This window comes from Pleurodeles waltl, chromosome 2_2 (assembly GCF_031143425.1).
Source record: "Pleurodeles waltl isolate 20211129_DDA chromosome 2_2, aPleWal1.hap1.20221129, whole genome shotgun sequence".
Lineage (NCBI taxonomy): Eukaryota > Metazoa > Chordata > Amphibia > Caudata > Salamandridae > Pleurodeles > Pleurodeles waltl.
This window is the reverse complement of record NC_090439.1, coordinates 1,125,408,000-1,125,435,421: the sequence shown is the minus strand read 5'-3', so window position 1 is coordinate 1,125,435,421 and position 27,422 is coordinate 1,125,408,000. Positions and strand designations below refer to the sequence as shown.

General features: G+C 43.9%; 1 protein-coding gene across 3 annotated transcripts in view; it reads left to right on the top strand.

Annotated features, from left to right (window-relative positions):
• LOC138282926 (microtubule-actin cross-linking factor 1, isoforms 6/7-like) overlaps positions 1-27,422 on the top strand; it is a 533,430-nt gene that overhangs the window by 106,064 nt on the left and 399,944 nt on the right. For all 3 annotated transcript variants that reach the window (XM_069220983.1, XM_069220984.1, XM_069220985.1), the window contains exons 6-9: positions 1,081-1,240; positions 2,455-2,539; positions 12,637-12,878; positions 13,971-14,090. In XM_069220983.1, the coding sequence (XP_069077084.1) occupies positions 1,081-1,240; positions 2,455-2,539; positions 12,637-12,878; positions 13,971-14,090 (607 nt within the window). The remainder of the gene's footprint in view (positions 1-1,080; positions 1,241-2,454; positions 2,540-12,636; positions 12,879-13,970; positions 14,091-27,422) is intronic.

Sequence of the window (27,422 nt, the reverse complement as noted above, 5' to 3'; positions counted from 1 at the left end):
ATATGAAACCTGTGAATGATTTTATGCTACTTTGTGTATTTGTAAAGCACACAACTCACCCGTATTCTTGTGCTGACCTCACCGATTTCCATTTTCAAGCCGGTTACCTGCAATTTGTCCGTTTCCCTTTACCCTCATCTGTCCGATCAGTGTATCCATTGCTACAGGCACAAAGGAATCTTTTTGATCAATCAGTTCAGCAAATTATCTTGTCTTTCAGGATTATCATCCTTGCTGACTCCAGTAGCCACATCTAGTATCTGATTTCTGCAGAATCACTTTTGCTGAACTACAAATTTTGCAAGCCTTGTCTCCTTGGTTTTCAGTTTTTTATCTTCTCTAATATGTCCATAGGATGAAAATAGTTTTAATTAATTGCATAACTGTTTGTGAATTCGGTTTTTGTTCAGAAAATGTCTCATAAACTGATTGAGAAACCTGCATCTTAAATTTCACATTATCAGGAAAAACAGTCATTGTTCACCCCATTAGTCTGGGCCGTAGTTCTTCTTGGGTTGTGGTGTTTGTTTACATTGCCCCTACATGTTCACACATTTTTTCCACACTGATTTCATATATATTGTAGGTATTTATTAGCATCCCATGGGCAAACCGATTTCACGTTAGCCCTGTAATGATGCCTGTGCATGCAGGAATCCCTGAGAGTGGAGCAAAGACCTGTACTTCTTCCATTTAAAGAGGTATTTAACATTTGCCTGAACCAGTGATTTTACCTGTCAGTTCATCTAGTCTATTTTGGATTGCTTGATCCATAAACCCTTCTTCACAGATAAATCTCAGTGTAAAATAGATCAGCAACACTGTATGACCTCTAATTTTTAACATCAAGAAAACAAGGTTAAACAATCTGAGAGATAACATCACAACAGTTGTCAATTCTTGTGCCTGATTCACTCTCTACAACATAGAAGAACTGATATAATAAATACATTGTGAAAATTGAATGAAAAGGGGCTAAAAACAATCAATGAAATGTAAGAATAGTCACAGAGCTAGTATCAATATACACAAAAAGTAGTAAAGCAACTACTTATATATCTTTGACCGTATGATCCTTAGGCGCAGCCAACTGGAATTAATTCTACCTGCGGCGCAAGCATTTCAAGAACATATGGATGCCTTCCAGGACTGGCTGACTGCCACGGAGAGACGTCTTCCTGAGCTGTGGAAAGCTAATGGCTGTGTGATTGAAATCCAGGAAGCCCATCATCATATCCAGGTAGTGTTAAATTTCTAATGTATGCACTACACGGCTGTCCATATAGCCAGCTCGATTGACCGCTAAAAACCTTAATTAGGTGAGACTTTGCTACTTCCTCAAATGTCCACGTATTTTCTTTCTGCCAATTACTAACTCTTGCTGTCAATTTCTTTGTTGATATTAAATACTCCTATGTCAATATTCTGTCTGTTACCCATCCATACCCTATGTGTCAATGCACCTATCCAATATACATTCTCTGCCTTTGTTACTCATTTACATCTTTGAGTTTCATGATGTTCTGTTTCATGTTTCAATGTACGATCTATGTGATTTGTCTAATATATATATATATATATATGAACAGTGTACACTATACATATATTGTCTGTCTGCCTCTTTCATCTGATTCCTTAAGTTTGTTGCTAATCTTGCTGGCCTCCAATCTTTAGGCAGCCCCCAGTCTGCTACCAAATTAAGGCCAGGCTCAGCATCCAGTTAAACTGAAAATGTCTGACCACATATAAAGAGACTATCTGCTCCGCTAAGGAGGACCTTCCTGCTGCCAAGATACATATGACTTTGAATCAACAGAAAGAACTCCTTAAAACTTAGCCCTAATTCCAAGTCAACACATGTACTTGTGCAATCATAATAGGAAATTTTGTGAAAACGTACGCAACCTTTTTTTGTACAGAAAATACAAATTATGACAGACGGAATTGCAGTTTGGGTCCTAGCAAATGACAAGTATTCTGAAACTTCCTCTAACGATACTGCATCTGTGTATAACATGATGTCCATCTGCAGGTCCAGGACCCCAAAATTCTGGAATGCCGAAAACCACAGCTTCAGTTTCAGAGCTGAATTATTTCCATACTGAACTCTTCAGATATTAATTTATCTGATAAACTGTTGACAAGAGCTTTCCGTAGAGTAATACCCAACAGGTGTTCTTCACTCTAGTTTCTCTCCCTGTACCTTTTGTTGGACTCTGTCCTTTTAACACTCTTTAGTGACAAGACTTCGCTCTTTCTCCCTTTACAAAACATGTGAAAAAATAAATGTCCACTGGTGCATCTTATCTATGTGTGCTCATGCTGCCAACTTTGATTACTTTCTAGCATCATTTTCTTATTAGGTGTCCATTTCTGTCTAGGAAGCTGTTCCCTGCACGTATACCCATTTTTTAAGAGAAGGTCTCTTACCACACATTCTTTCTCCTCTCTTAGGTATTGGGCGAGGACATTCGGTCAAAGCAGACAGAGATGGAGGGAGTTTTAGAAAATGGAAATAAATTGTTGGAGTTGATAGAAGGTAATCGGAGGCTGTTCCCTATAAGATTTAGCAGCACAGCATGTCTAGTAGAATTTGCCATTCCAAGACACAGGTGATCCCAAGCAAAGCTGAGGGTCCGAACTGTAGTCAGAAGAGTGAATCTGGCATACGGTGCGATCAGCTACTGATTGGGATGTGGTTGAGCATCTTTACAGAGTACTGCCATCCAGTTTTTCTTTTTCCAAGTTGTTTTTTATTGATCTTTGTATAAGTTTCAAAGTAATGATGAAGTGCATCAACAATATTTGACCTCAGCCAGGGTCATAAGCGATGGGAACTTACAATTACATTTTATTTGTCTATGTAAAAGAGCTGATCCATATTCTAACATGACCTATGATCTATGGTTACCTTCAGTTTCACTTGGTGGAAATACATTGGAAAACCTATGTTTGTGCTTCTTGTTTTTCGAAAGTCTGAAGGAGGCTAGCCAGTCAAGGGCTTTCCTTTTCTTGCACTAAAAATGGGTCAAGATTTCAGTGATGATGCCATTGCCTAGTCTTATATGACCTAATGAGCTTATATAGAGGTATTTGGGAGTAGTGTAGTCAATGTCTTTGAGGATTTTTGTTAGAAATGGGGCCTCTAGTTGGCAGAGGTATACACCCTTATCCAAATAGGGACCACAATCCTAGTCAGGGTAAGTCACAACACAATCCAAATTATCCTGTGCCCACCCTCTAGTAGCTTGGCACTGAGTAGTCAGGCTTAACTTGGAAGGCAATTTGTAAAGTATTTGTGCAATAAATCATACAGTAAACACCACAAAAATAAACCACACAGGTTTAGCAAAATAGATAATATTTACCTGAGTATAGTAAGGTCAAAACGACAAAGATCCAATAAGCACAAGTTGAAATATTACTTTTAAAAGGTTTAAAAGAGTCTCAATCCTTAGAAATCAATAGTTGTTTCTTTGTAACACACAGTACCTGGGATGCATAAAAAATACGGATGCACAGGGACCACAGAGGAGCCAATAGATGGAAAAATAATGTGTTGCATCTACTTTTCTGGCACTGCAAAGACAATGCGTCATTTCTTTCCATGCTGCAAGGGGTTGCATAGTTTTTCTGGCGAGCAGTCTTGGTTTCTCACTGCGATGCGGTGACATTTTGACGCCCAGGGATGATGCGTTGAAAATCCTTGACACACTGGTAGAAGGAGCAGCCACTGCGTCATTCCGGTAGGCAATGCGTTGAATATTCTGTTGCAAGGCAGGTGCTGCGTCTAATTTCCAGTCCCTTAGTCAGTGCTGTGTCGTTCTGGTCAGCAGTGTGGCGATTTCTCAGCTGCGATGCAGGCTTTGCGTCGATTTCTACAGCCTTTGCGTCAATTTTCAAAGCACGAGGATTCTCTTGAAGAGGTGAAGTCTTTTTTGGCCCTGAGTCTTCAGAAACAGGAGGCAAGCTCAATCCAAGCCCTTGAAGAGCACTTCAGAAAGAAGGCAGAGTCCTTCCAGCAGAGTCAGAGGCCAGCAGGACAACAAGCAGGGCAGCCATCCTTCTCAGCAAAGCAGTCCAAATGAGTTCTTTGGGCAGCCAGGCAGTTCCTCTGACAGAGTGCAGGTGTAGGTCCAGAAGTGTCTCATTTGGTGGGGTCAGAGCCCAGTTTATATACCCAAAAATGCCTTTGAAGTCAGGGAAGCTTCAAAGAGTGGTTTTGAAGTGCACAAGTTCCCCTTTCAGCCTAGTCTTGTCTGCCAGGATCCCCGTGGGGGGGGGGGGGGTTATCAGTCTTTTGTGTGAGGGCAGGCTACTGGCATTTGAAATGTAAGTATGAGTCTCTCCACCCTTCCTGCCCAGGAAGGCCCATTCAGTATGCAGATGAATGCAGATGTGGCTAAGTATCCTGTGTTTGTGGTTGTCTGGGTGGAATGCACAAGGGGAGCTGTCAACCAGCACAGGCCAGACTTGGATGATTGAAGACAGGCTGTAAGGCACAGATGGCAGTAAGTGCAGAGAAATGCCCACTTTCTAAAAGTGGCATTTCTCACATAGTAATATTAAATCCAACTTCATTAGTAAGCAGGATTTTCTATTACCATTCTGGCAATAACAAACAAGACATGGCTACTACTTCCAGATCAGAATCTACCACTCAAGAGTGTATGAGGGCAGTTCTAATGCTATTCTATGAGAGGAGCAGGCCTCACAGTAGTGGAAACTAATTTATGTGTTTTTCACTACCAGGACATGTAAAACACATAAGGAATCATCCTGCCTTTTACCTACATAGCGCCCTGCCCTATGGGTTACCTAGGGCCTACCTTAGGGGTGACTTATATGTGGAAAAAGGGGAGTTTAAGGCTTGGCAAGTAGCCTTGAGTGCAGTGTGTTGCAGTGAAACTGCACGCACAGGTCTTGCAATGGCAGGCCTGAGACATGGTTAAGGGGCTACTTATGCGGGTGGCATAATCAGTGCTGCAGGCCCATGAGTACCATTTAATTTACAGGCCCTGGGCACATTTAGTGCACTTTAATAGGGACTTACAGGTAAATTAAATATGTCAATTGGGTATGAACCAAAGTTACCATGTTTAGGGGAGAGAGCATATGCACTTTAGCACTGGACAGCAGTGGTAAAGTGTGCAGAGTCCTAAAACCAGAAGAAACAGTGTTAGAAAAATGAAGGGAGGCAAGCAAAAAGCTGAGGTATGACCACCCTAATGCTGTCAGGCCTAACAATTTTCATTTGTCTGTTCAGGTTTTTGTCTGAACTGGGGGCACACTTGTACATCAGCATCTCATTGTATGGTCTATTTCCAGAGATCGTAATTAGGGTGTTGTGCCCTACGTACACATCCTTAGTCAGGTTAGGCCAGAAAATGGGATGGTTACCCATGATATGAAATCCCCTGTTCAGAGGAAAGAGGAGGGCATCAGGGCATTTGCCGTCAGGGCATTTGCCGTCAGTGCATTTGCCGTCAGTGCATTTGCCGTCAAGACACTTGCCGTCAAGACACTTGCCATTGAGACGTTCAACATCAAGACATTCTACAGCTCTCTCCATCACACTGGGAGAGGAGCCTGAATCTCCAGAGAAGCCTATGCCATCTAAAAGCCCAAGCATGGTCATTCCTGCTGAGGATCATTTACAGGGTCTCCTTCAGCCTTTAGAATTATGGCTGCTCTGTATGCTCCAGATCCTGGAGGGCTTACATGTACAGCGCCTTCATCTCGGCAAGATCTAACATTACCTTTGAATCCGGTGCACCCATCAACAGCACATCCTGTGACCCCTGATAGACGTAAAAGGAAAAGATATTCAACTTATCCAAGCCCATCCTTTCAGGACAGACATGTCACATACACTGACATCTTTTCCCGCTTCTCCTTTTAGAGCTCCAGTTTAAGCAACTTTCAAGGCTGTTGTGGCCCCATCACACCACACAGGGTTATTTATCTTTACATTCCTCAAATGGGGCAGACTCTCTGAGGTCCAAGTGCCTACAGACCTCAGATCACATTATATTGACAATCCTAACATTTGAGAGGGCAACTCCAATATCAAAATATCTTTTCAAGTTTAGTCATCAGTTCATGGATAAAACAGATGGTCAGGAATCACTCCACACACAGTTCATGCAGAATAGAATGTTCTAACCCAGAACTTTTTTCCTCCGACTTCTTTATTCAAATATCTTCCAATTGTTCCCATACTGTGGCTGTAGTTTCCATACAAATGGCCCAGACAATGTGTTTCATCCCTGTTCTGGGACTTCATCAGGGCAATAATTATAGTTCCAATTTCAATGGCAAAATGAGACTCCAAACATTCCTATGGTGTCCATTCATATCTAAACTTGTCTGATGAGGACAAAGACAGAAAACTGGGGTTTCTTTCTCTGTCCTCCTCAGATGAGCTTAAATATGAATGGACACTATAGGAATGTTTGGAGTCTTGTCTTACATCTCCAGTTGATGATGTGTTAACCTTTCAAGATGTACTTATAAGAGGAGCTGCTAAATTAAACATCCAAATAGAAGTTCCTCTCACAACAGATTTTATAATTATGGAAACCTCACTACCAAGAGCTTCTCTGAAACCAGTACTTCTGCTAGTTCCCAGTTTCACTGAACTGGCAGAAGAAAAATGTATAAGTCCACCTACTTTAAAATCAGCACCACCAAGACCTCTCAAGAAGTATAAACCTGCAGAAGAAGGCTCAAGTTTTCTGAAACAATACTCTAATCTATATTCTGTAATTCTGTCTACTATCAGGAAAAAACATCCTTCATCTCTAGAATCTTTGACTGCTCCTGAAAACAGTAAAAGGATGGGTGCCATGGGACGACAAATCTGTGGATTTTCTGCCAAAGCTTTAAAGCCGGCCAGTGATTCTAAATTACTAGGAAGATGTGACAAAGAGTTATGGGAGTCTTTACAGAGTTTTGCTAATGATTTACCTAAGGGACAAAAAGAACAAGACTTGTAGAGGTTTTAAATGAAGGTCATCTGGTCTTGAAACAGATAACAGGCACGGCTGCTGATGCTGCAGACCTGGCAGCAACAAATTACTGTCATGGTATGTCTCTCAGATGGTCTTCCTGGCTTCATCTTACAACCTGAATAACAGATGCCCAGCAAACAAAATTAAATCTTTACAGAATCTGCTCCTTTTGGTCTTTGTGGATGATGAAATGGAAAGGATGAAAAAGGAGTCAGACCCTTAAAACAGTTGACCTAGAAGAGAAAAAGTGATTTTATAGGTCTCGGTTTCATCATAAGGATACCAGACTGTATCCAAGACAAAGACAAAGGGGGTTATTACAACTTTGGAGGAGGTGTTAATCCGTCCCAAAAGTGATGGTAAAGTGACGGATATACCACCAGCCGTATTACGAGTCAATTATATCCTATGGACCTCGTAATACGGCTGGTGGTATATCCGTCACATTTGGGACGGATTAACACCTCCTCCAAAGTTGTAATAACCCCCAAATGGTTTTATCCCCTCAATGCGATCATTACTTATAGCAACATAATTCGCAACAACAACATCAAATTTCAAGACAACTGTATCGAGGCAGACGTCAATAACCTCAACAACCATAAGGAGACACAAATCACTCAAAATCTCGTTCACAGCAGAATAAGCAATGTGATCACATTTCTGCTGGCCGCCATTCCAGTGGGAGGGAGTGTAACAAAACCCGTGGAGGAGTGGAGAAGAATCACAAGGTACAAATGGGTCTTCCAGAGAATACAGACCGGTTACAATTCAAATATTCCCAATCTTTAATTCCTAAGGGCACCACAACATGATCTATCTTAACTAAAAAAGGAGGTGTCAACACTTCTCCAAAAACAAGCACTAGCATCAGTTCCCCATCACAAAGTGGATTGGTATCTACTCAAGATATTTGTTGGTCCTCAAGATGGCCCACTGCTAGAATTTTAGCCAATTTTAGATCTATGAAAGGCTAAAAGATATATCAAACATCCGAAATTTGGGATGTTGGCACTACAACAAATTTATCCCCAACTCGTGAAGGGAGACTGAATGTGACTCTGTGGACTTAAAAGACTCTTATTTTCATATTCCGATTGCTTTAAACCACAGAAGGTTTATCAGACTTCTGGTTGGAACATCACATTAGCAGTACAAGGTTCTTTCTTTTGGTTGCAGATCCGGCCCAAGACATTTTTCGAAATGTCTGGCGGTAGTAGCAGCTTATCTTCACAGGAGAAGAATTTGCTCCTATCCATACTTAGGCGACTGGCTTATAAACGCTTGGTGAGCAACCCAAGCTGAAAAATATTTCAGCTACACTGTTGAATTGTTAAATTGCTTGAGATTGCAAGGAAATCAGGAGAGAGCAACCACAGCACCAGTCCAAGTGCTATCCTACCTATGATAATCTCTAACTGCAATAACAGAAAACGTGTATCCAGAGAAAAGTTATATTCCATTTCTCCAAAATATCTCCAGCTTGTCAGAAATCCAGTAGTAAGGAGAGAGACTTCACTCCTGGGTTCCATGGCATTGTGCATTTTTCTGGTTACTAATGCTCTTCTCTACATGAGACTTCTACAACAATGTCTAGAGGATCAATGTAAAGAACAACATGGAAACTGTGAAGACAGAATACTTTTGAATCAACAAGCTCAACATTCCTTCCATTGTTGGATAAACAAATCGAATCTTCTGAAAGGAATTCGGTTCCTTCCACATCTTCAGTCACAGATCATTATGACAGATGTGTCTCCATTAGGGTGTGGAGCTGATTTAGAACTAACAGTTCAAGAGCAATGGTCGCCTCAACAACATCTCTATCACATCAGTGTTCTCGAGCTCAAAGCAGTCCACCTAGCTCACAGGACTTTCCAATCATCTCTAGTTTCAAACAAAAGTTTAGTACAAACGGACAATACCACAACAATGTATTCCTCGAACAAGTAGGGAGAAGCAAGTTCAAGGACATTGTCTTTAGAAACTCAAACGATTGGCATTGGCTACTGGTGAGAAACCTGTCACTTCACGTAGTTCACCTGCCAGGTTTACAAAATCAGCAAGCAGATTCCCTCAGCAGACTGTTCCACGATAACCATGAATGGGAACTCAATGACAAAGTTTTGAAACCCTTTTTTTATAGATTGGGGGTTTCCAGAAATAAATCTGTTCGCAAACAAACAAAATGACAAAATTACAGATCCTGAATATGAGGTCCCAAATCGTTGGGAATTGCCCATTTGATGAACTGGTCGAACAGATTTCTTTGTGCTTTCTCACCAATACTGGTGATCCCAACACTCATCATCAAGTTCAAATGATCCCCTTCAACCATGGTACTCGTAGCCCCCAGAGTGGCAGAGACAGTAGTGGTATCCAGAGCTACTTCACCTCATAGGGAACTGACATGCAGGAAGAACTTCCTGTCGAGGATGGGAGGCAAAATTATCCATCCCAATGTATGGTCCTTGAATGTGACTGCATGGCTTCTGAGATCATACAATATGGGCATTTGAATTTACTTACAGACTGCATGATGATTCTAAAAGAAGCTAAAAGACCATCTACCAGAAACTTGTATGCCTCTAAATGGTGGAGGTTCGAACTTTGGTGTCTTGAGAAATCATGATCCTTTTGCAAACTGTCATTCTTTCATACTTGCTACATTTGGCAAATGCAAAACTGCAGTTTTCCTCAATAAAGGTGCATCTGGCTTATATAACAGCATGCAGAAAATAACCAAATCAAGTTTTTCTTTAGGATACCTGTCATCAAGGATTTTTGGAAGGATTTAAGAAGGTGTACCCTCCAATCAAAAGTTATGCTCCCTTGTGGGTGTTGAATTTCGTTCATTTCAAAATTATGGCTCTATCTTTTGAGCCAATTTGTAAATCCACATTGCAGCTTCTTTTCTGGAAAGTTGCCTTTTTAGTAGCAATTACTTCCGCTAGGAGTGTCATGAATTACAAGCCTTGTCATCCACTGAACCCTACTTGATTTCCCATCACAACATGGTAGTCTTAAGAACACATCCTTCTTTTCTTCCTAAAGGTGTCTCAGAATTCCATGTAAATCAGACAATTTCTCTTCCTGCTTCTCCAGTGGAGAGATCTCTTCACTATTTAGATTTAGAAAGAGTGTTTAAGCATTATTTAGATAGAACTAAACCTATGAGCAAAACAGTATATCTTTTTTATTAATTATGGTCCTTTATGTGACAGGTCCAGCTTCCTCCAAACAGACGTAGTTTGTTGTGTTGTATCCTGCATTGCCCATTTCTACCAATTAGCAAACAATTCTTTGCCTGGTAAACCAAAACCACATTCTATTATCAGAAAGGTGACATCCACCGCCTGGATTATGATTGTTCAATTTGCCGAAATATGGCAATAAGTTAGCAAATTAGAAATCGTTTCATAATTCACTAGACATTATTTTCTAGATGAAGATTCTCAAACTGATACTCTTGTAGGTCAAGCAACTCTACAACATTTATTTAAATAACCATTTAGATTACTTAATTGTATATGGTTCTTTTCCTACATTGACAGGGTCTAAGTTGGCAAATGTTTGCTACTCTATTCTACGTTCATGACTATCAGTGAGAATCCTACGATGCTGAAGAAAATGTTACTTACATCTAATCTTGGTTCTGCGTCACAGGTATTCTCACTGAAGTCATCAACAACCCTCCCTGACTGTGAGTGTGACACAATGATATACAATAATAATATATGGCCTCTAATGAGATGTTTTAGGCTCCTATTAAAAAAGAACAGAGCCTCTGAGGGAAACTGCCAGTATATAGAGCGCATGCTGGGTAGTAGAAACTGCAGGAGCTCTTAAAGCTACTGTATATATTGTATATTTACTATGGCAGTGCTCTCTACACCGGAGTGTCCCCCCAATAACTTAAAATTCCAGACTCTACAGAACATCGCAGCCAGACTCATCCTCAACCTCCCCAGGAGCTCAGGCATCACCCACACCTCAGGAACCTCCACTGCCTCCTCGTCCAGAAGAGATGCCAATTCAAAATCCTCACACTCGTATACAAGGCTCTCCACCACTACCTAGGGCCGTCCCTCATCAACCATCGACTGAGCTTCTATATACATATATGTGTGTGTGTGTGTGTGTATATATATATATATATATATATATATATGTGTGTGTGTGTATACATATATATATGATATAGAACCAAGATTATACGCAAGTGACATTTTTTGACTGCTGTTGTCACATGCACCTGTGTGACAGCACCACGTTTGGGAAGTTGAGTCGGGTTGGTAGAAGTGGCAAAGCTCTAATATTGCATGGGGATGTTCTGTGATTAGAATAACATTTGTAGCAAGATTAGATGAAACAAACAATGTGATGTTTGCCTAAGAAGGAGTTTGTTGGATGGTGAATCCGAGCTGTTGTGAATTTTATAAAGAGAGGGAGAGGTGGGTATACTCTCCTAGTCCCCACCAGAAGTTCAGTGGTAGGCAAGGGTGGTACTGAGAATTGTCATTGCCAAGATAAGGTTAATTGCATTGGGTGAGAATATTAAGTAGAGTTATGTGTTGCAATCCTACTAATTAGTTGAGAGTTGGACTATTTTAAAGTCTATGGAAAGCATCTTTTAGGATGCAGCATCTCTGATTATGTGTCACATTGTTGCCATGATTGTTTTTGTAAATAAATTTCAGTTCACAAAGATGTTTGTGGTGGAGATTGCACGTGAGGCAGCTTTGAGAGTGACATTCAGCTTTCAGTGCCCTTTGATTTGTTCAGAGGGTGACCTGAGAGGTCATTGTGAAGGTTTTGACTCATGGGGGTTGTGTTCGGGATACAGCACAGGAGGATGGTGTTGATGGCACCCTATTTAGTAGAGAAATCCGTGTCCGCAGCAACGTCCTGTATTCTGGATGAGGGTGTTAGGGATGATCTTCTTGTCTATTATTCGATAAGCCTGAAGATAGTAGGTAGTTAGTATTCCATTAGGCCTGCTAAGGCCTAGTAAGCATGTTGTCTGGTGCGAAATAAAAACCGATAAGAGAGGATGTTGATGGGACTGGGCAGATGCGTGTGGTATCAAAATGTTTGAGTGGGTAGGCAAAATGGGAACTGTATGGCAGTGGAGATACTTGGGTTAGCGGACACTCTGGTATCCTCCAGAAGTGTCTATTTTTCTGTGTAGCGTTTAGTTAAACACCACCTGAAAAAGTAGCTACAATATTTGTAACTGTGGTTTTCTGTCTATTTATTGGAGCCCATTGTAAGAGGGTATATTTCCCTGAATGTTTTTATGTCATCCACACTCGAATTCAAAAGTTTCACCATAACTTTAGGTAGACAAATTAAAAATGTTTAAGGAAGTTTTACTTCACAATTATGGGAGACTGTCATTCTTAAAATGTTTAAGACATCAAGCAATACTTATGGGATTGGTTTGCTTTTTCCACATCCAGAAGATAGTTTATAAGGAAGCATTTATTCCAGTAAAGGAAGATTTGATTACTTTCAAGTAAATAAAATGGGTAGACATGACATTTACTGTAGCCTACAAATACAGTTACATTTGCTTAGTTGAAACACTTGGAACGTTAATACTTTGCAACTTGTGATTCAGGAGATGAAGCTCAGCTCACTCAGGAGAAGATGGACTCCATGCGAGTGAGGTACCTAATTATCATCCAGAGCAGCGGCGACATCCTTCACAGACTGGAGCAGACACTAGAGGCCTCATCCCAGGTGGACCCCAGCCAGGAAGACCTGAGCATCTGGTTAGGGCGCATAGAGAAGGAGTTGGCCTCCATGAGCAGCCATGAGAGTGGCAAAGTGAACGCACTGAGTACCGCTGACTACGACAAGGTAGGTATAAGCCATGCTCAATCAATCAGGGCAGTGACATGGAAGAATGCCAGAGGGTGACTAAAGGATTCAAAGCAATAAGGGGTCACTGCATCTCCTCCCCTGGTTTTCCAGGTTTTGATTATGGTTGTGCATCTGCTTTACTTTGCCTAGTTTAACTCCACCCATCCCCTCACCCCAACACGCAACCACCCATCCTCACATTTACTGTGTGGTAAAGGATTGCCTGGAGCATCATAGGCAGAGCGAACATTAGAGAAAGGAGAACACAACCATGCCAATGGCAAGGTCCTGGTCAACATAGTGGCCTGATTTGGAGGTGGGTGGCAAGAAAAAATGCAACATAAAATCAGCAATAAAGAAGTTTACACTGTGAAAGCAGACTACACTGATTTTAGAGGTATCGAATTAGGCAGAAAATGGCCTTGAAAACTGCAATTTTTACGTCCATTTCTGCCAATGATTTCTGGCAAAAATATGATGGATAGTAAGCTTAATTGAAAGAGGAACATCCACCAACTAACGGGTGGAGTTTGCACTAAATGTTCGCTTTGCAAAAGCATGGCATAAATGTAACACAATGGACTGAAACAATGAAAAAAGTTCTTCTCATGCTGCACATGCAAATAAACACACATTTTACATTTAGTGCAGAAGGATGCGTGCCATAGTTTTGTATTGTCATTTTCATCATGCCACAGATTACATACAAGTACTTCCATCAGAGAAAAGTCATCACAGTTCATTATGGAGAAGGGATACATAGTCATTTGGTGACTAGAGACTGCATACCAATTCTTAGTAGCATATTACAGTTTTTTTTAATGTATGAGAGAAAAGTCTGGGTACCGAATTTTCCCATTGGTGAAAATTGAGCATGCTGATTATCACAACCTCCCCAGACTGGCTGACCTGATTAAATTAATGGATTTTCTGCTGCTGGTCAGACAGAGCTGAAATTTCCCATAGCTACAGAAACATAATTTCTCCATGTCCACCTGTAAATCATGTCCTACAAGTTTTAGAGTTGGTGCCCTAATTAATCACTTTGAAGCCCAAAGTAGGATGATAATGCTGGTTTCTTTCCTTCAGTTTGAGCAGGTTGTGAAAGCTGAACTCGCTCATTTGTCCTGGATTGGAAAACAACTGGATGAACTTGGACACATTAAACTAGATATCAAGAATATCAGGTCACAGCTTGCAGATCACAAGGTATGTAAACAAGCGAACACAATATTGGTCAATGTTGAAAGTACTGATAGCTGAGCGAAGATCCCACGCATACACAGAACCAGATCAGGTAGGACAAACGGTGTCTTACATTGCTCATTAAGCTTGGAATGACCTCCCTCTCCACCTCAGAGCCTCATCGTCTCTTCTTGAATTCCGCAAGAAGCTGAAGGACCTGACTTTCCAATTAACCAACATACCACAGGTAGGGCCAGACACATACACCTACTCAGTGCCAGTATATACTCACTAGTCCTAGTGCGCTTTACAAATACACATAACATACCTTTAGCCCTGTTCTCTGTAGACAGTGACATGTAGATAGATAAAACCCATGACATCAAAGTCTGAATTGCTGTCCTTGTGACATCCAATCAGACAGCAATTCTAGATGACTTTCTTAAGGTCTAGATTTCAAAATTTGTCGTGTAATTTTGGAATTTTTCTATTGTTTGTCCAAATAATCACCATCCTCTCCAGAAACAGTCATAGTTGTACTCTGTTCATAGTTCTTCTCTTGATTACTTTACCTTCCTTCATGAAAAAACGTCTGAAGTAATTGTATTTGTGTATTTATGTGTGTATATATAATAATCACTTAAAAAAACCAAAGGTTACAGGGACATTATATTTAGATCTACATTTCACACGGGCAAAACCATAGAAATTCAGCACTTATAGTTACCAGAGCTAACTATACCTTGCGCCCCCGTAATGCACTGCTTATGACCTCACATATTACATCACTCATGACATGATCAGTTTCATCACTAGTGACATCACTGATGACATCTCAAATTACATCACTGATGACATCATCCACAGAACCACTCTCACATCCACTCATACCCCATACAAAGTCTTGTACAACCACACACACACAAACTACTCACCTACTCATTCACAGACACATAAAACTACTGACACACACCACTCACTCACACAGTGAAATGTGAGCCTAACTAGAACGTCCCTTTAACCTATGGTTTTTAAAAGTGAATTTCTAAGTTTTTTTTAATTCTATTTCCTAACTATAACATCCCTGTAACCTTTGTTTTTTTCATCGAATTTATATGGTATTCTTAATGTAAAGTAATTTGAATGACTATACGTTAATCTAACCATTGCAGCGCACGGCCTTCTACCGGCCTCCGCTCAGTCCCTGCGGCCAATCGTGCTTACCATCCAACCCCCACGCTGCGCATATCGGTTGGCCGTGTTGCGCCAGGAGTTGGCTGCAGCGCCTGTCTCTCTGGGTGTGAGAATAGGTAGGTGTGAGAGGATGTTTCTGGGTGTCAGAGTGGATGTAAGAGGGTCTATGTGGGTGTGAGAGTGGGTGTGAGAGGGAGTAAGTGATACCTCATTGGGTGAATGGGCAGTGTGGGTGAGCTGGGCCCGTGAGCACCCCTCTCCGGGCCAGTCTCTGCTCCGGAGACCCCGTCCCCTGGCCCATCCTTCATTAAATGGAGGAGGCGGAGCCATGCGACCCCTGCCTGCAGAAGGGGGGGCATCTTTGCAGACAGGGCAACAGAGGAAACCTCTGCTCGCAGCAAGTGAGAGCTGCTTTTGAGTGGAGTGTTTGCTCTGACTTGGCAGGAGCTGTCAGCTCCTGCCAATTCAGAGCAAGCAGCTATGTCTCATGGGTGGGCCCCCCGGACATAGCAGGAGCCGGACCTGGGGCATTGCGGTCCCCAGGGCCATCCATGGGTCCTTGAGGGGGGATGCCAATGATGTATTTGCCCTAGGGAGGTGGTGGTCCTCGAGGCCGGGCCTCTGCACTGAACCCCCTTCATTCTTTTATTTTTCCCTTGGGGTGGTGGCGGTCTCCAGGGCTGCGGGGGCCCCACAGGACCCCTCTCTATTTCAGTTAAACCATTTTAACCCAGGAAGGTGGTGGTTCCTGGGGCTTCAGTATGCCTATGAGGTGGGCTCCGTGTGCCCCCTTTTTTATTTTTAACATGCTCCCCTGGACCTGGCCCACCCAGGGGCTTTATAAAAACAAGCATGGGAGACTTTTTTTTGCTGCCGATTCACGCCCCTGTCACGAATTCACAGCTTTTTTTTTTTTTTGTAATGCTTTTTTGCCCTGGGGGGGGGGGGGCCTATAAGAACCCAGCACAATAGCTAAGGGGGTCAGGGTGTCCCTACCCTGCCCCTTTTCTTATTTTTTTAATCTTTTTTTTTTGTGACTTGGCTGAAGCAGAGTCCCAAGATGGCTGCCCACACTTCCTGATTGAAGTGTTGGCAGTCAATCAGATCTTAGCACGAGATAGGGAGGACTCGCGAAGCCTACACGCCTCTATATATCTATATTTCTTTTTCTTTCAATATCTTAAAAACTATTGACCCCTCTTTTTTACGGCCCCCACTGGACGGATAACCCCAAATCTTCCCATGTACAAGATTTTCGGGAACACTTTTTTTGGAAAAATTCGTGAAGATTCATCAAGCAGCGCCAAAGATGTAGGCAAGTCAAAAAACACTTTTCATATGGAAATATGGTCCTAACTTTAACTATCTACTGTTGACCGCCAGAAGGTATTATTATATATAATGTTATAGTTAAGTGAAGGTATAACTTTGTCTAAAACTCGCCTTTGTCTAAAACCTACTTCTCTAACCTTTGTTTTATACGGCTGTTTTCTAAAACAAAAACAGATCTTTTTTATCAGACCTAACTATAATGTTACTTTAACATTTGTTTAGTTCAGTTATTTTTCATGGGTTGTTTTTAAACGTAAAGTAATATTTTATTACCATGTGTCAGATAAACCGTGCCCAGCAGCTGGTTGGCAACAGGCCAGGCCATGTGGCCAAACGCACCCCCGGAGGCAGCCAACCGCACTAGCAGGCAGTCAACCCCCTGCTCTCAGCCAACCCCACTAGTAGGCAGTCAACCCCCCGCAGGCAGCCAACCTCACTCTGCTCACGGCCTTTCGTCACACTCAACGTGGGGTTGGCCGCAGAGCCTGGCTTGCATTTAGGCCCTATGTCTAACTCCCCACAGGCATCCAACCCCAGCTCCACACAGCCCTGCACTGCCTCGGGAAATGGGGTCCCTCAAGCCCTAAATGGCCTCCTCCCCTATTTAATATAAAATGGGAGGCTAGGAGTCTCACAGGATTAAAATGTTGATTTTTAGTTTTGGCCGGGGGAGGGACACTTTGGGTCCCCACTGTCAGGGTCTAGGACGGCAGGGTATCTCTTATAATAGTTTTTGTTTAACTTCAGGACAGGGGACTAAGTCCACGCGTCCTGTAATGGCTGCATGCAATATTTTTCTCATGTTGCTGGCAGCCAGTCACAGCACTCGATCCCACTGGAGCGTGTACCCAATGGGAGCGGAGTGGTCCAGGGGAAAAATGCTCCTTGGGCCAATCAAAACACTTCATTTTTTAAAACTGGGTTTCGAGCCCAGCCGTCCAAATATACAAATATTTTTTAACCTTAATTACTCCAAACCTCCGAGTACACCTAATCACAAAAAGCAAGCTTTCTGGACCAAGATCTAGCTTCCTGCAAAATTTGGTGTAATTCTGTTTAGCAGTTTTGCTATGGAAGTTTACGGAAAAGGCATGAGGGGTTTGCATTTTTGGGCCCCCCTTTTCTTCTCTGCCCCTGATTGACAGATCACCCCAAAACTTTCCAGGAAGGAGCTGAGGTGGATGAACATCTTGTTTTTTAAAGTTTTTAGAAGATTCATCAAACGGGAACCCTTGCTACCCTTTACTGAAGCTATAACAAATTCCTTTCTTGCTGTATGGGGAAAGCCCACCTCTTCTCATGCCGTCAGTGCGGTGGTGGCCAGATGGTATGGGCTGGCACCTAATGACTTCTTCCTTCTTATGAATGCACTTGTTGCTAGAAATCCTTGTCACTCTACCTTTCTACTCCGAAGAACTCTCCTGAGGGACTTTTTCCACTACACTCTCAGACCGTGAGTCTAAGAAAATGTAGCAGTTTGCCAAGATATTTTGAGCTCGAAGCATGGCTGTAACGTCCATTACCGTGACATGTTATACATAATACAATTAGTGATTCCGAGATTGCCAGAACACCTCCAACCCTACTTCACAGAGCTAGTGAAAGATGTGCATACCACTTCGAAACAAGTAATTCAGCCAGGTCTCGACACTGCGTTCTCCGAAGCACGAGCCATGGGCACATTTATGTATCTTCTTCGCTACTCTTGGCTAAGGAACTCAGGATTTTTTTATGACATGCAATCAACTTTGATGGATCTCCCATTTGATGGTCACATCTCTTTGGAATGAAGGCAGACTCTGCTCTCTCAAGGAAAGCAAGGCCACGTGTCTTGCCATGCAGACGCAAGAGTGTGACTATAAGCAGTACCGAAAATAGTGAGGATTTTCAAGACGTTTCTCCTTTGAAGGCAGACAGCAAGCTCAGAGCTTCCAACAGCAATGGTAAACCACCCCACTGTACAAACAGTAGAGGGGACATGGGAAAGGTAAATGCTATCCTTTGCCTCATCGTCCTCTCTGTTCCTCCTCCCTCTCAGCCACTGCAGCAAATCAACCCTAGCTCCCTCCTTTCAGAACACTGGGCTCTTGTTGGGGGGGACAGGTACCCTCTTTTCCATAGGCATAGGGGGACTTAACCTCAAACCAGTGAGTCTTGCAGATTGTTGAAAGGGATTATGTCCTACTGTTCCAGCAGGCGCCTCCACCCATTCCTTCATGGCTCGCACCTCCTCAGTACACCACCTTCCTGTCCTTCAGCAGGAGGTTGAGATTTTACCACATAAAGGGGCAATGAAATTGGTGCCAGTCAAGAGCAAGGCCAGCGGAAGTATTCTTGGTACTTCCTGGTTCTGAATTAGGACAGCCATCTTTGTCTGATCTTAGGCCTCGGGATTCATGACTGATTCCTGCAAAAAGAGTGGTTAAGAATGCTGTGCCTGGCACAGCTATTGCTCGCACTTGAAGCGGAATACTGGATGGTGTCTGCAGTGCACCTATTTTCACACACCAATTCTGCAGTTGCCCAGGAGGTATATAAGTATATAAGTTTGTGGAAGGCAACCTGCTGCAAGGAAGGCTTTTCCAGCCGCTGCAGCAGTGACAATGGTGATATCGGATGCTTACACCCTAAGGTGGGTAGCTCATCTGTAGGACCTGGAGATCAGAGGCCACTGACCTCCAGAAGAGGAGATATTGCATATCAGTCTTCTGTAGCAGTAGGCAATTTTATTTGCACTCAAGGCCTTCCCACAATCCCTTTTTGGCCAGTCTGTCCAGATCTTGATTGACAACACAACCTCAATGTGGTATAACAACAATTGGGGGAGTTTAGGGTTGCATTTTCTCTTTTGAGAAGCACTACTGCTCTGGTCTTTGGTGCAAGAGTACCAAATCTGTCTGGCAGTTGTCCTGTATGTTCGAACAGACTGTCTCAGTTGGCCTCACCTTGCAGACCACAAGTGGATATTTCGTCCAGAGGTGATCTAATACATATTCAATCTTTGGGCCACATGTCAGGTGGACTTTTTCCCCTACTTATAGCAATGCTTAGTGTTCTGGTGGATATTTCTTCCTGCAGATCCCTTACCTGTAGAACAATCCCCAGGTGTCAGACTGGATCTGGAAGCCAAGTCGCCAGTGGGAGGTGCTGGACTCAGTTGACACGTAAATGACACTATGCGGCGTCCCTAAAGTGTCTCCCCCAGCACATCAATGTCCTTCCCTTTTTTTTCTGTGCCTTTGACATGGATCCAGAGCTCCAATCCACGAGTCCATAATGTGCCTGTCCCAGCACATTGATGTCAGTTCCTTCTTTCTGCACCTTCTGAGCTTTGATCTCTGAGTTTTCCTCATATAAAATTAAAAAACTCAGTACCAAGATCTCCTCCAAAGAAATCGTGTTTTAAACCTGCAGGGATTGTGAGCGACAGGTGTCCATCACAGACCCCCATTTGATTTGTTTGTGGCGGTTGTGTTGCGACCACAACACAAAATCTTTTACTTCCTACCTCAGTCTGAACCCCAAGGCCATCAAAGAGCGGGAGTCCCAACTCTTTATGGCTAGGACAACCATTGGCGCCGGAAACGTTCTCAATGCCACTCCTGTTTTCCTCCCTCTTCGTCCATGAAGCGCAGGAGGCACTATAACACTTCGAAAAAGCTCTCCAAATGAAAGTTACCCAGACGATATTCGACTCACCCAGGACATTCATCCTCGGAGCCAGAGTTAGTCTAAATCATGGCTGAGAATACTCCGTGCGGCCCTGCTCCTCCACTAAGATTGGCTCCGGGAAGACCTCCACTGCACCCGGAACCTTCGATGCTGGCTTCCTTGCCTGAGCCTTCGACAATGCAATTCCCTGAATTCCCAATGCCGTGCTCAGATCCAGCGGCATTCCTCAATGCCATGTGCAGCATGTTCGCAAAGGTGTAGATGCTGTACAAAGCCCCCTCTGGCTTGAGAGCTCCTGAAGTTCCTGCTGTTTCAACCAGCAGCATTTGGCGCCGCACCTTCAGATCCGGCAACTTTGCTGCCCTGCTTTGACCCACCTCTTCATTTCTCGATGCCACAACTTTCTCCATGGCTAGCGCTGCTACCTCGCCACCCCCTCCACGGGCTACGAATGCTCAGTCACCGGTGCCGCAGACTGACGTTGCACCCCTGCTTAAATTCTGTGGAAAGGCACGGAGGCTACTGGAAGAAGAGGCTTACCAAGCATGCCTCTGTGAAATCCTGGTACAGACTCGCACCTGGTGAAAGGTCTACTCTATGGGCAGCAAGGACAGGACCCCCTGCAAGATTTCAGGGCCTGTCATCAGCTAGTGGCCTGGATATTTCACCTGAATTAGCCATGAAGTTCCCTGCTTGGACCACCAACACCTGAAGTGTCTCTTCATAGAATCATGTTAAAGGCTGAAGGTGCCTTGAATTTACAATTGCCATCAACAGAAACGAAAACCAATGTCCTCACAGAGGTCTTATTGCCCTCCTTTGCCACGTTGAAACCCCTATTGCCTTTTAAATGAGGTATTGCTGGCCCCTGTCTTGGCAGCTTTGGAGAAGCCGTTATCTATGCTGGCAGTCGACAGGTGCGTGGCCTAATGCTACTGCTCAGCAGTAGACAACCGCCATTCCCTTCTATGCATCCCTTCCCAGAGAGCCTGGTTATACAGACGCCCTTCTCAAGTACGGAGTTAGATGGAGCCTTCTCTACTGTGCGATTGGACAGCCTTTGGATGCCTTTAAAGTCGTTAAACGCCGACTACATTCTTGCCCGGTATACTCTTGGGTTGTAGGATATGGCCCAAATGATTCTGCTGCACGTCTCTCGAGACGTGAAAATCAATGGAACTTAAGCTTCCACTGCCAGCCAAGGACTTTCAGTCCTTTTGCAGCTTTGGGGGAGGTTCTTCCTTTCATTCCAGACGATATCAACTGTTACAGAAGCAACAAAACCCCCTCGTTCACCAGTACGGGTGTTCCAGAGGACGGGGCCTGAATCCACCTTCCAACCCTCCTTCTTTTCCTCCTCGTATTCTTCCCCCATGCCTCAAGGAAAGGCAGCCTAGGTCGTCGCTACATTTTTACACAGCCTGTGGGAGGGCATGTGCCGTTTTCTCCTGGCCTGGAAGACCATTACTTTGGACCAGTGAGTGCTTCAAATTATAGAAAAGGACTACACCCTTCCCTTCCTTTAGGTTCTGCCTTTCAACCCCTCTTACTGCCCTCATCGCCCCCAGATCATTTGGCCCATTTTGCAGCAGGAAGTGGTAGCTCTCCTTCTGAAAGGAGCAATGGAGTTAGTGCCAGACAAGGAAATAGGCCAAGGTTGCTGCGCTTGCTACTTCCTGGTGCGGAAGAAGGATGATGGCCTGCATCCCATTCTAGATCTCAGGAGCCTGAACCTCTTTCTCTAAAGAAGAAGTTCAAGCTGCTGATCCTAGTTAAAATTCTACTGGTGTTGGAGCTTTGAGACTGAATAGTGTCAGGGGACTTACAGGATGTGAACTTCCACAACCCTATCCTGTACTTGTGAGTTGTGATGGGCTTTACGCACTACTAGTTTTGGCTTGACATAGGCGCCTCGAGTATTCACCAAGGTGACGACAGTGGGGACAGCGCATCTCAGACAAGTTGTGCCAATGTTTCTGTACGACTGGCTTCTCAGAGCCAACTTGCCAGAGATGGTGTTGCACCACCTGCGGTTGACAACATCTTTGTTCGACTGGGGCTTTTCAACCAGCAAGCCCAAATCTAGTCTGCTACCTTCCCAGTGACTCCAGTTCGTAGGCTTGATACTGGACACTACCTTTCTTCGTGCCTTCCCTCCTCTACAGAGCATCTCAGACATCCAGGATCTTTCCAGTCAGGTTGCTGTCCTGAGAATCTTGTGATTCTCAGGTCTGCTGGCTTCATGCATCCTCCTAATCATACACACGCGTTGGCACATGGGGGCCCTGAAGTGGTGCCTCCGCAGGCAGTGGCTACAGTACGGGGGAGACCTGCTGGATTACATGGTGAACTCCCCTGGCGCTATGGCGGATGTGGCGAGGTGGGGAACACAGCGATCCTGACATACGGGATGGCCTCTACTCCCCCCCCCCCCCCCCCCCCTCTGGCAGTGATGAGGGAAGTGAGGGATATTTCCACCCTGGGGAGGGGAGCTTATCAGGAGGGTCTGGAGAAAGGGGCCTCCGGAGAGCAGGTTCTTCATACCAGCCAGCTAGAATTGTGGGCAATCTGACTGGCCCTCAAGGCCTTCCTTCCCTCCATTGTAGGTCAGTCTATGTAGACGGATAACGTGACTGCAGCGTGGAATGTGAACAAGTACGGGAAGTAGGGTCTTACCTCCTTTGTGTGGAGGCTTTGAGACTGTGGTCTTGGGCACACAGTCAAGGGTTCTGGCTCCGCACCAAGCATCTAGTGGGGGTCTTTAAACAACAGAACAGACAGCCTGAGCTGGCATTATCTTCCTGATCACAAGTGGTGTCTTCTACTGGAGGTAGTCCAGGACAACTTCGCCCAGAGGGGTACTCCTAAGGTGGACTAAATCGCCTCCTCGGAAAATGCTTAGTACCAGCAATTCTGCACCCTCCAATATGTGCTGAGGGGAGCCTCGGGTGATGCGTTTAGGTTGAAGTGGCACTTTCAGCTACATTGCATCATCCTTCCCATACCCCTGGAGATTAAGCGGAGACAACTGAGTTCCTATTAGTTGCCACCAGAGATGGTAGATGGTATATTGTCTGTGTGTCACCCCCTCCACTAAGTTGGCATACTCCTGCAGATGGAGCAACTTTGTTGGTTGGTGTGTGGACAACAATGTGGATCCTTTGCAGGCCAAACTCTCCCAAGTGCAGCAGTTCACACTTTCCCTAGCTCCAAAGGGATATGCAGTTGACACTGTGAAGGGTTATTTAGTCGGGTTGTCTGCCTTCCTCTGTCTGTCGGATCAGCATCCCTGTTTACCTCACCTATTTTCTTGCTTTTTCTTAACTGCCTGAATAACCTTTTTCCTCCCACTCCATTTGTAGTTCACCAGTGGGACTTAAATTTGTTTATGTTCTTGGTAGGGACTCCATTTGAGCCCCTACACAGTTGTACCCTTTGTATGTTGACTCTTAAAACAGTGTTTTTGGTTGCCATTGTTGTGTAGCCATTTTAGGTATAGCTCCATGCACGTTATTTAGGCACACTAGGCCTGCCGCTGTGCACTTTAACTTAGATATATTTTATGCAGCTTTGTTTATTATTTTAACAATAGCCACATTTGCGGTCTTGTTTTATTTCTCTCTATCTAGCTGTTCTTCGCCTAGGCCAGCACTGCGTTCTTAAACAAGACATTTCTTTCACTCTGTGCTTCTCTCAAGGCTGCAGTAAGATAGGTTGCCGGTAAACGTGGTAACGCTTTGTCTCTGGTATTCATAGAAACATACACATCCTTACGTAGGGACATTTTCTCAGAACATCAGCTGTTTTATTATAAAAACACTTCTCTGTCCCATACACGTTAGAGGGACATTCCAGCCAGATGACCACGACCATATGCTGATTGCTGAACGCTTCGCTACAGCTGCTTATGCAGACTTCAGGCCTTTTGCTCAGGTATGAGGGATGATGTCTTCCCAGGGGAACCTGAAGGGCAGAACTAGAGCTTAACATGCTGTGCTCTAACATAGCCTAGGTAGGAATTATTTTAATGACTCGAGTGACAATATGGTAGCGTTATTTTCATGCTTTACTCTCCTCATCACAATTTTAATCCTGTCATGCTTCATCGTCCTGGTTATTGCAGTAGATGCTTTATTACTTAAGATGCAGTTTCTTCATTAAAACCTTATTGAAACATATTCTGCCTCTGACTGTCCTTGCATATGTGAGACTAATGTAACTGAGAGAAATGGATGCAATCTGAGTGACCACGATTTCCCTGAGGAGTCAATTGTGTCATGCGCTCGGCTGCCTAATCATCCCTACTTTTAGGTGGAGATGAGGCACTGCTAGTTAGCCAGAACAAAACCCGTATTAGGCCGACCGGTGTCACCTATAGTGGGTTAGACTCAGTCCCCCACACCGCAGGTGATTCTGCCGCTCAAATCCAGAACTCTCATTAGAATAATGACAGCCTACGTGACACCATCACCACAGTTAGATGGGTCGGTGAGTTGAAGGCCCTGATCTGTAATCCCCCATTCACTACCTTCTTCCTAGACAAGTTGGTGTTGCAACCAGGGCTGCTTTCCTTCCCAAGGTGATCACTCCTTTTCAATACAGCTACATCGGTTGGATCCTAAGCAAGCAGTTAATTACTTCCTGGACTACACCAAGGAATATTGCATGGATGACTAGCTCTTTGTGGGCTAACGTGGAGCCAAGCAGGAGAAGGCATTTGAGAAGAGGACTCTATCCCGTTGACTTATTCTATGCATTAAAACCTGATAAACCCTCGCCAAGAAGGAGCTGCCTGAAGCAATCAGGGCTAAATCCACCACTTCCTCATTTTCTCAGGGTGTCCCAGTTGTAGAAATGTGTGAGGTCGAGATGTGGGCTTCCTTGCGCACCTTTGCAATGCAGTACTGCCTTACTGCAGCGGTGTGTAGGGTTGGGCACTGCTCTAGGTCATTGTTGCTTGGATTTCCTCGTCTGAATCATACATCAACCCTCTTCCTTGGCAGGATATTGCTGTGCAATATGTTCTACAGATGAGAAATCTCCAAGTAGAAGTAACTTTTTTTCTGGTGGATACTCTACCTGCTGATTCCTCACCAACCCGCCCACCTCCTTATTTTGACGGATGAATCATACGGAAAATTATTAAGATTGCAGTACCAATATATTTACAATATGTAATCTCTCATGATTTTTCGCTCCCTCTTGCTCCCCGGAGACATCTTTGAAGTTTTCCAGATCCAGTCTGATACCTGGGGATTGTTCCACAGCTGAGGAATCTGAAGGCAGATTGAGTATCCACCAGAAAGATAGTTACCGCAAGTAAGCAACGTTTTCTTCTGTGTCCTCCAGTATCTCTTTCCCCCATACCCTCGATTTCTCAGGTGCTGAGGAAGATTGTCCTCATCTTAATAGACCTGGACTTGCCACAAAGGTTGTGGAATGCCGACCTGATGCATCTTTCCTTGTGGCTTTGCAGGGTAAACCTTCTCTGTCAATCACGGGTGCTGGTATTTCACCCCAACTGCTAGAGCCACTACCTTCATGCCTGGAGATTGAGGGGGGAAACTTCAATGCTTTTCCTCTACTTCCTGAAGTGGTGGATGTTATCCATAGTGCCTGCAGACACTCCACCAAGTGTATATTCCGGAAAGGGGATAAATTTGCCAAATGGTGAACGGACAACTCTGTAGACCGCTTTAATGCCCACTTGTCGGACATATATCTCGCTTCATCCTGTTAGCTCAACAGGGGTGCGCAGTTGGTATGGTAAAGGGCTACATATCCACCTTGTCAACCTTTCTCTGTCTCCCATACCAGCCTCCTCTCTTCAGATTTCCAATAGTTATGAGGTTTCTGAAGGGTCTCACCAACATGTTTCCACCTTCTCCTTTCATAGTGCTGCAGTGAGATTTTAATCTTGTTCCTAAATTTTTAATGTGGTCCCTGTTTGAATCCTTCTGCAGTTGCCGCTCGCAACTCCTTACTTTTAAAACTGTTTTTATCGTAGCCAGTACATTGGCAAACTGTCTCACTAAGTTACAGACGCTGAGTATCAAGCCCCCACTTCACAACCCTCTTCTCCAACGAGCTGTTCTTAGAACCAAGGTGTCTTTCCTGGTCAGGTTTGTTACGTCCTTTCCTATGGAACAGTCCAACACCTTACTTGCATTGTTTCCTCGTGCGCGTCCCACTAGAGAGGAAGAGAAGCTTCATAGGCTTGATCCCAAGAGAACAGTTCTTTTTTACACTGACCATTCCAAGGGCGTCCAACTTGACGATCAGCTTTTCATATGCCAAGCTGGCAAGATGAATGTTAAAGCCATTCAGAAGAGGACACTGTTGAGGTGGATAATTTTATGCATTAATATATTTCATGCCTTGCCTCACAAAGAACCCCTGGACAGCATCAGAGTTCACTGTACCAGAGCGAAGTCCTCTACTTCAGTGTATGCAAGGGGAGTCCCTATTGCACACATCTGCAAAGAGGCCACTTGGGCTTCCATCCACCCCTTCTGCATTACTGTTTCAATTCAGAAATGTGGATGTGGAGGGAAGGTCACTTCTCATGCTCTGTCCTTCAGGACTTATTAGTTTATCCAGCCTTAAAAACCCACTACTTGGTTACTCTATTCAAAAGGTGACTAAACTGCTGGTACACATATTCATCAGAAGAACAAGTTGCTTTCCTTCGGTAGCAATCATCCTGGTGGATACTCTATCTACCTGCAGATTCCTTAGTGATTCCCCACTTCTCCCTGTTTGAAGGCTGACTTACTAAGTTAGTTACCATAAACCAACTCTTAAAAACTTCACATAACGCAGAGTTTTCGGTCAAGAGGTTGACAGGTATACATTTTCCAATGAAAGACACCTTCTGCCAGGCCCAATGAACAACCCTCAATAGATCAGTAAAATACACTACATACACATTCCTGAGATGGGCACAATGGCATAAAACCTTAGAGGCATGCTTACAACACCAGTGTGAGATAAATGACCTCCGAGTGGGACACCCCTACATTATCCAACAATTTGTAATGCCTCAAAATATTCAACGAATTTCACGAAATAATATCCACATCTTATAAACATCCTCGCTACATAGAATTTATTTATAGCACTGTATTATAGCTATTTAACTTGGGCAAATGCCCAGAT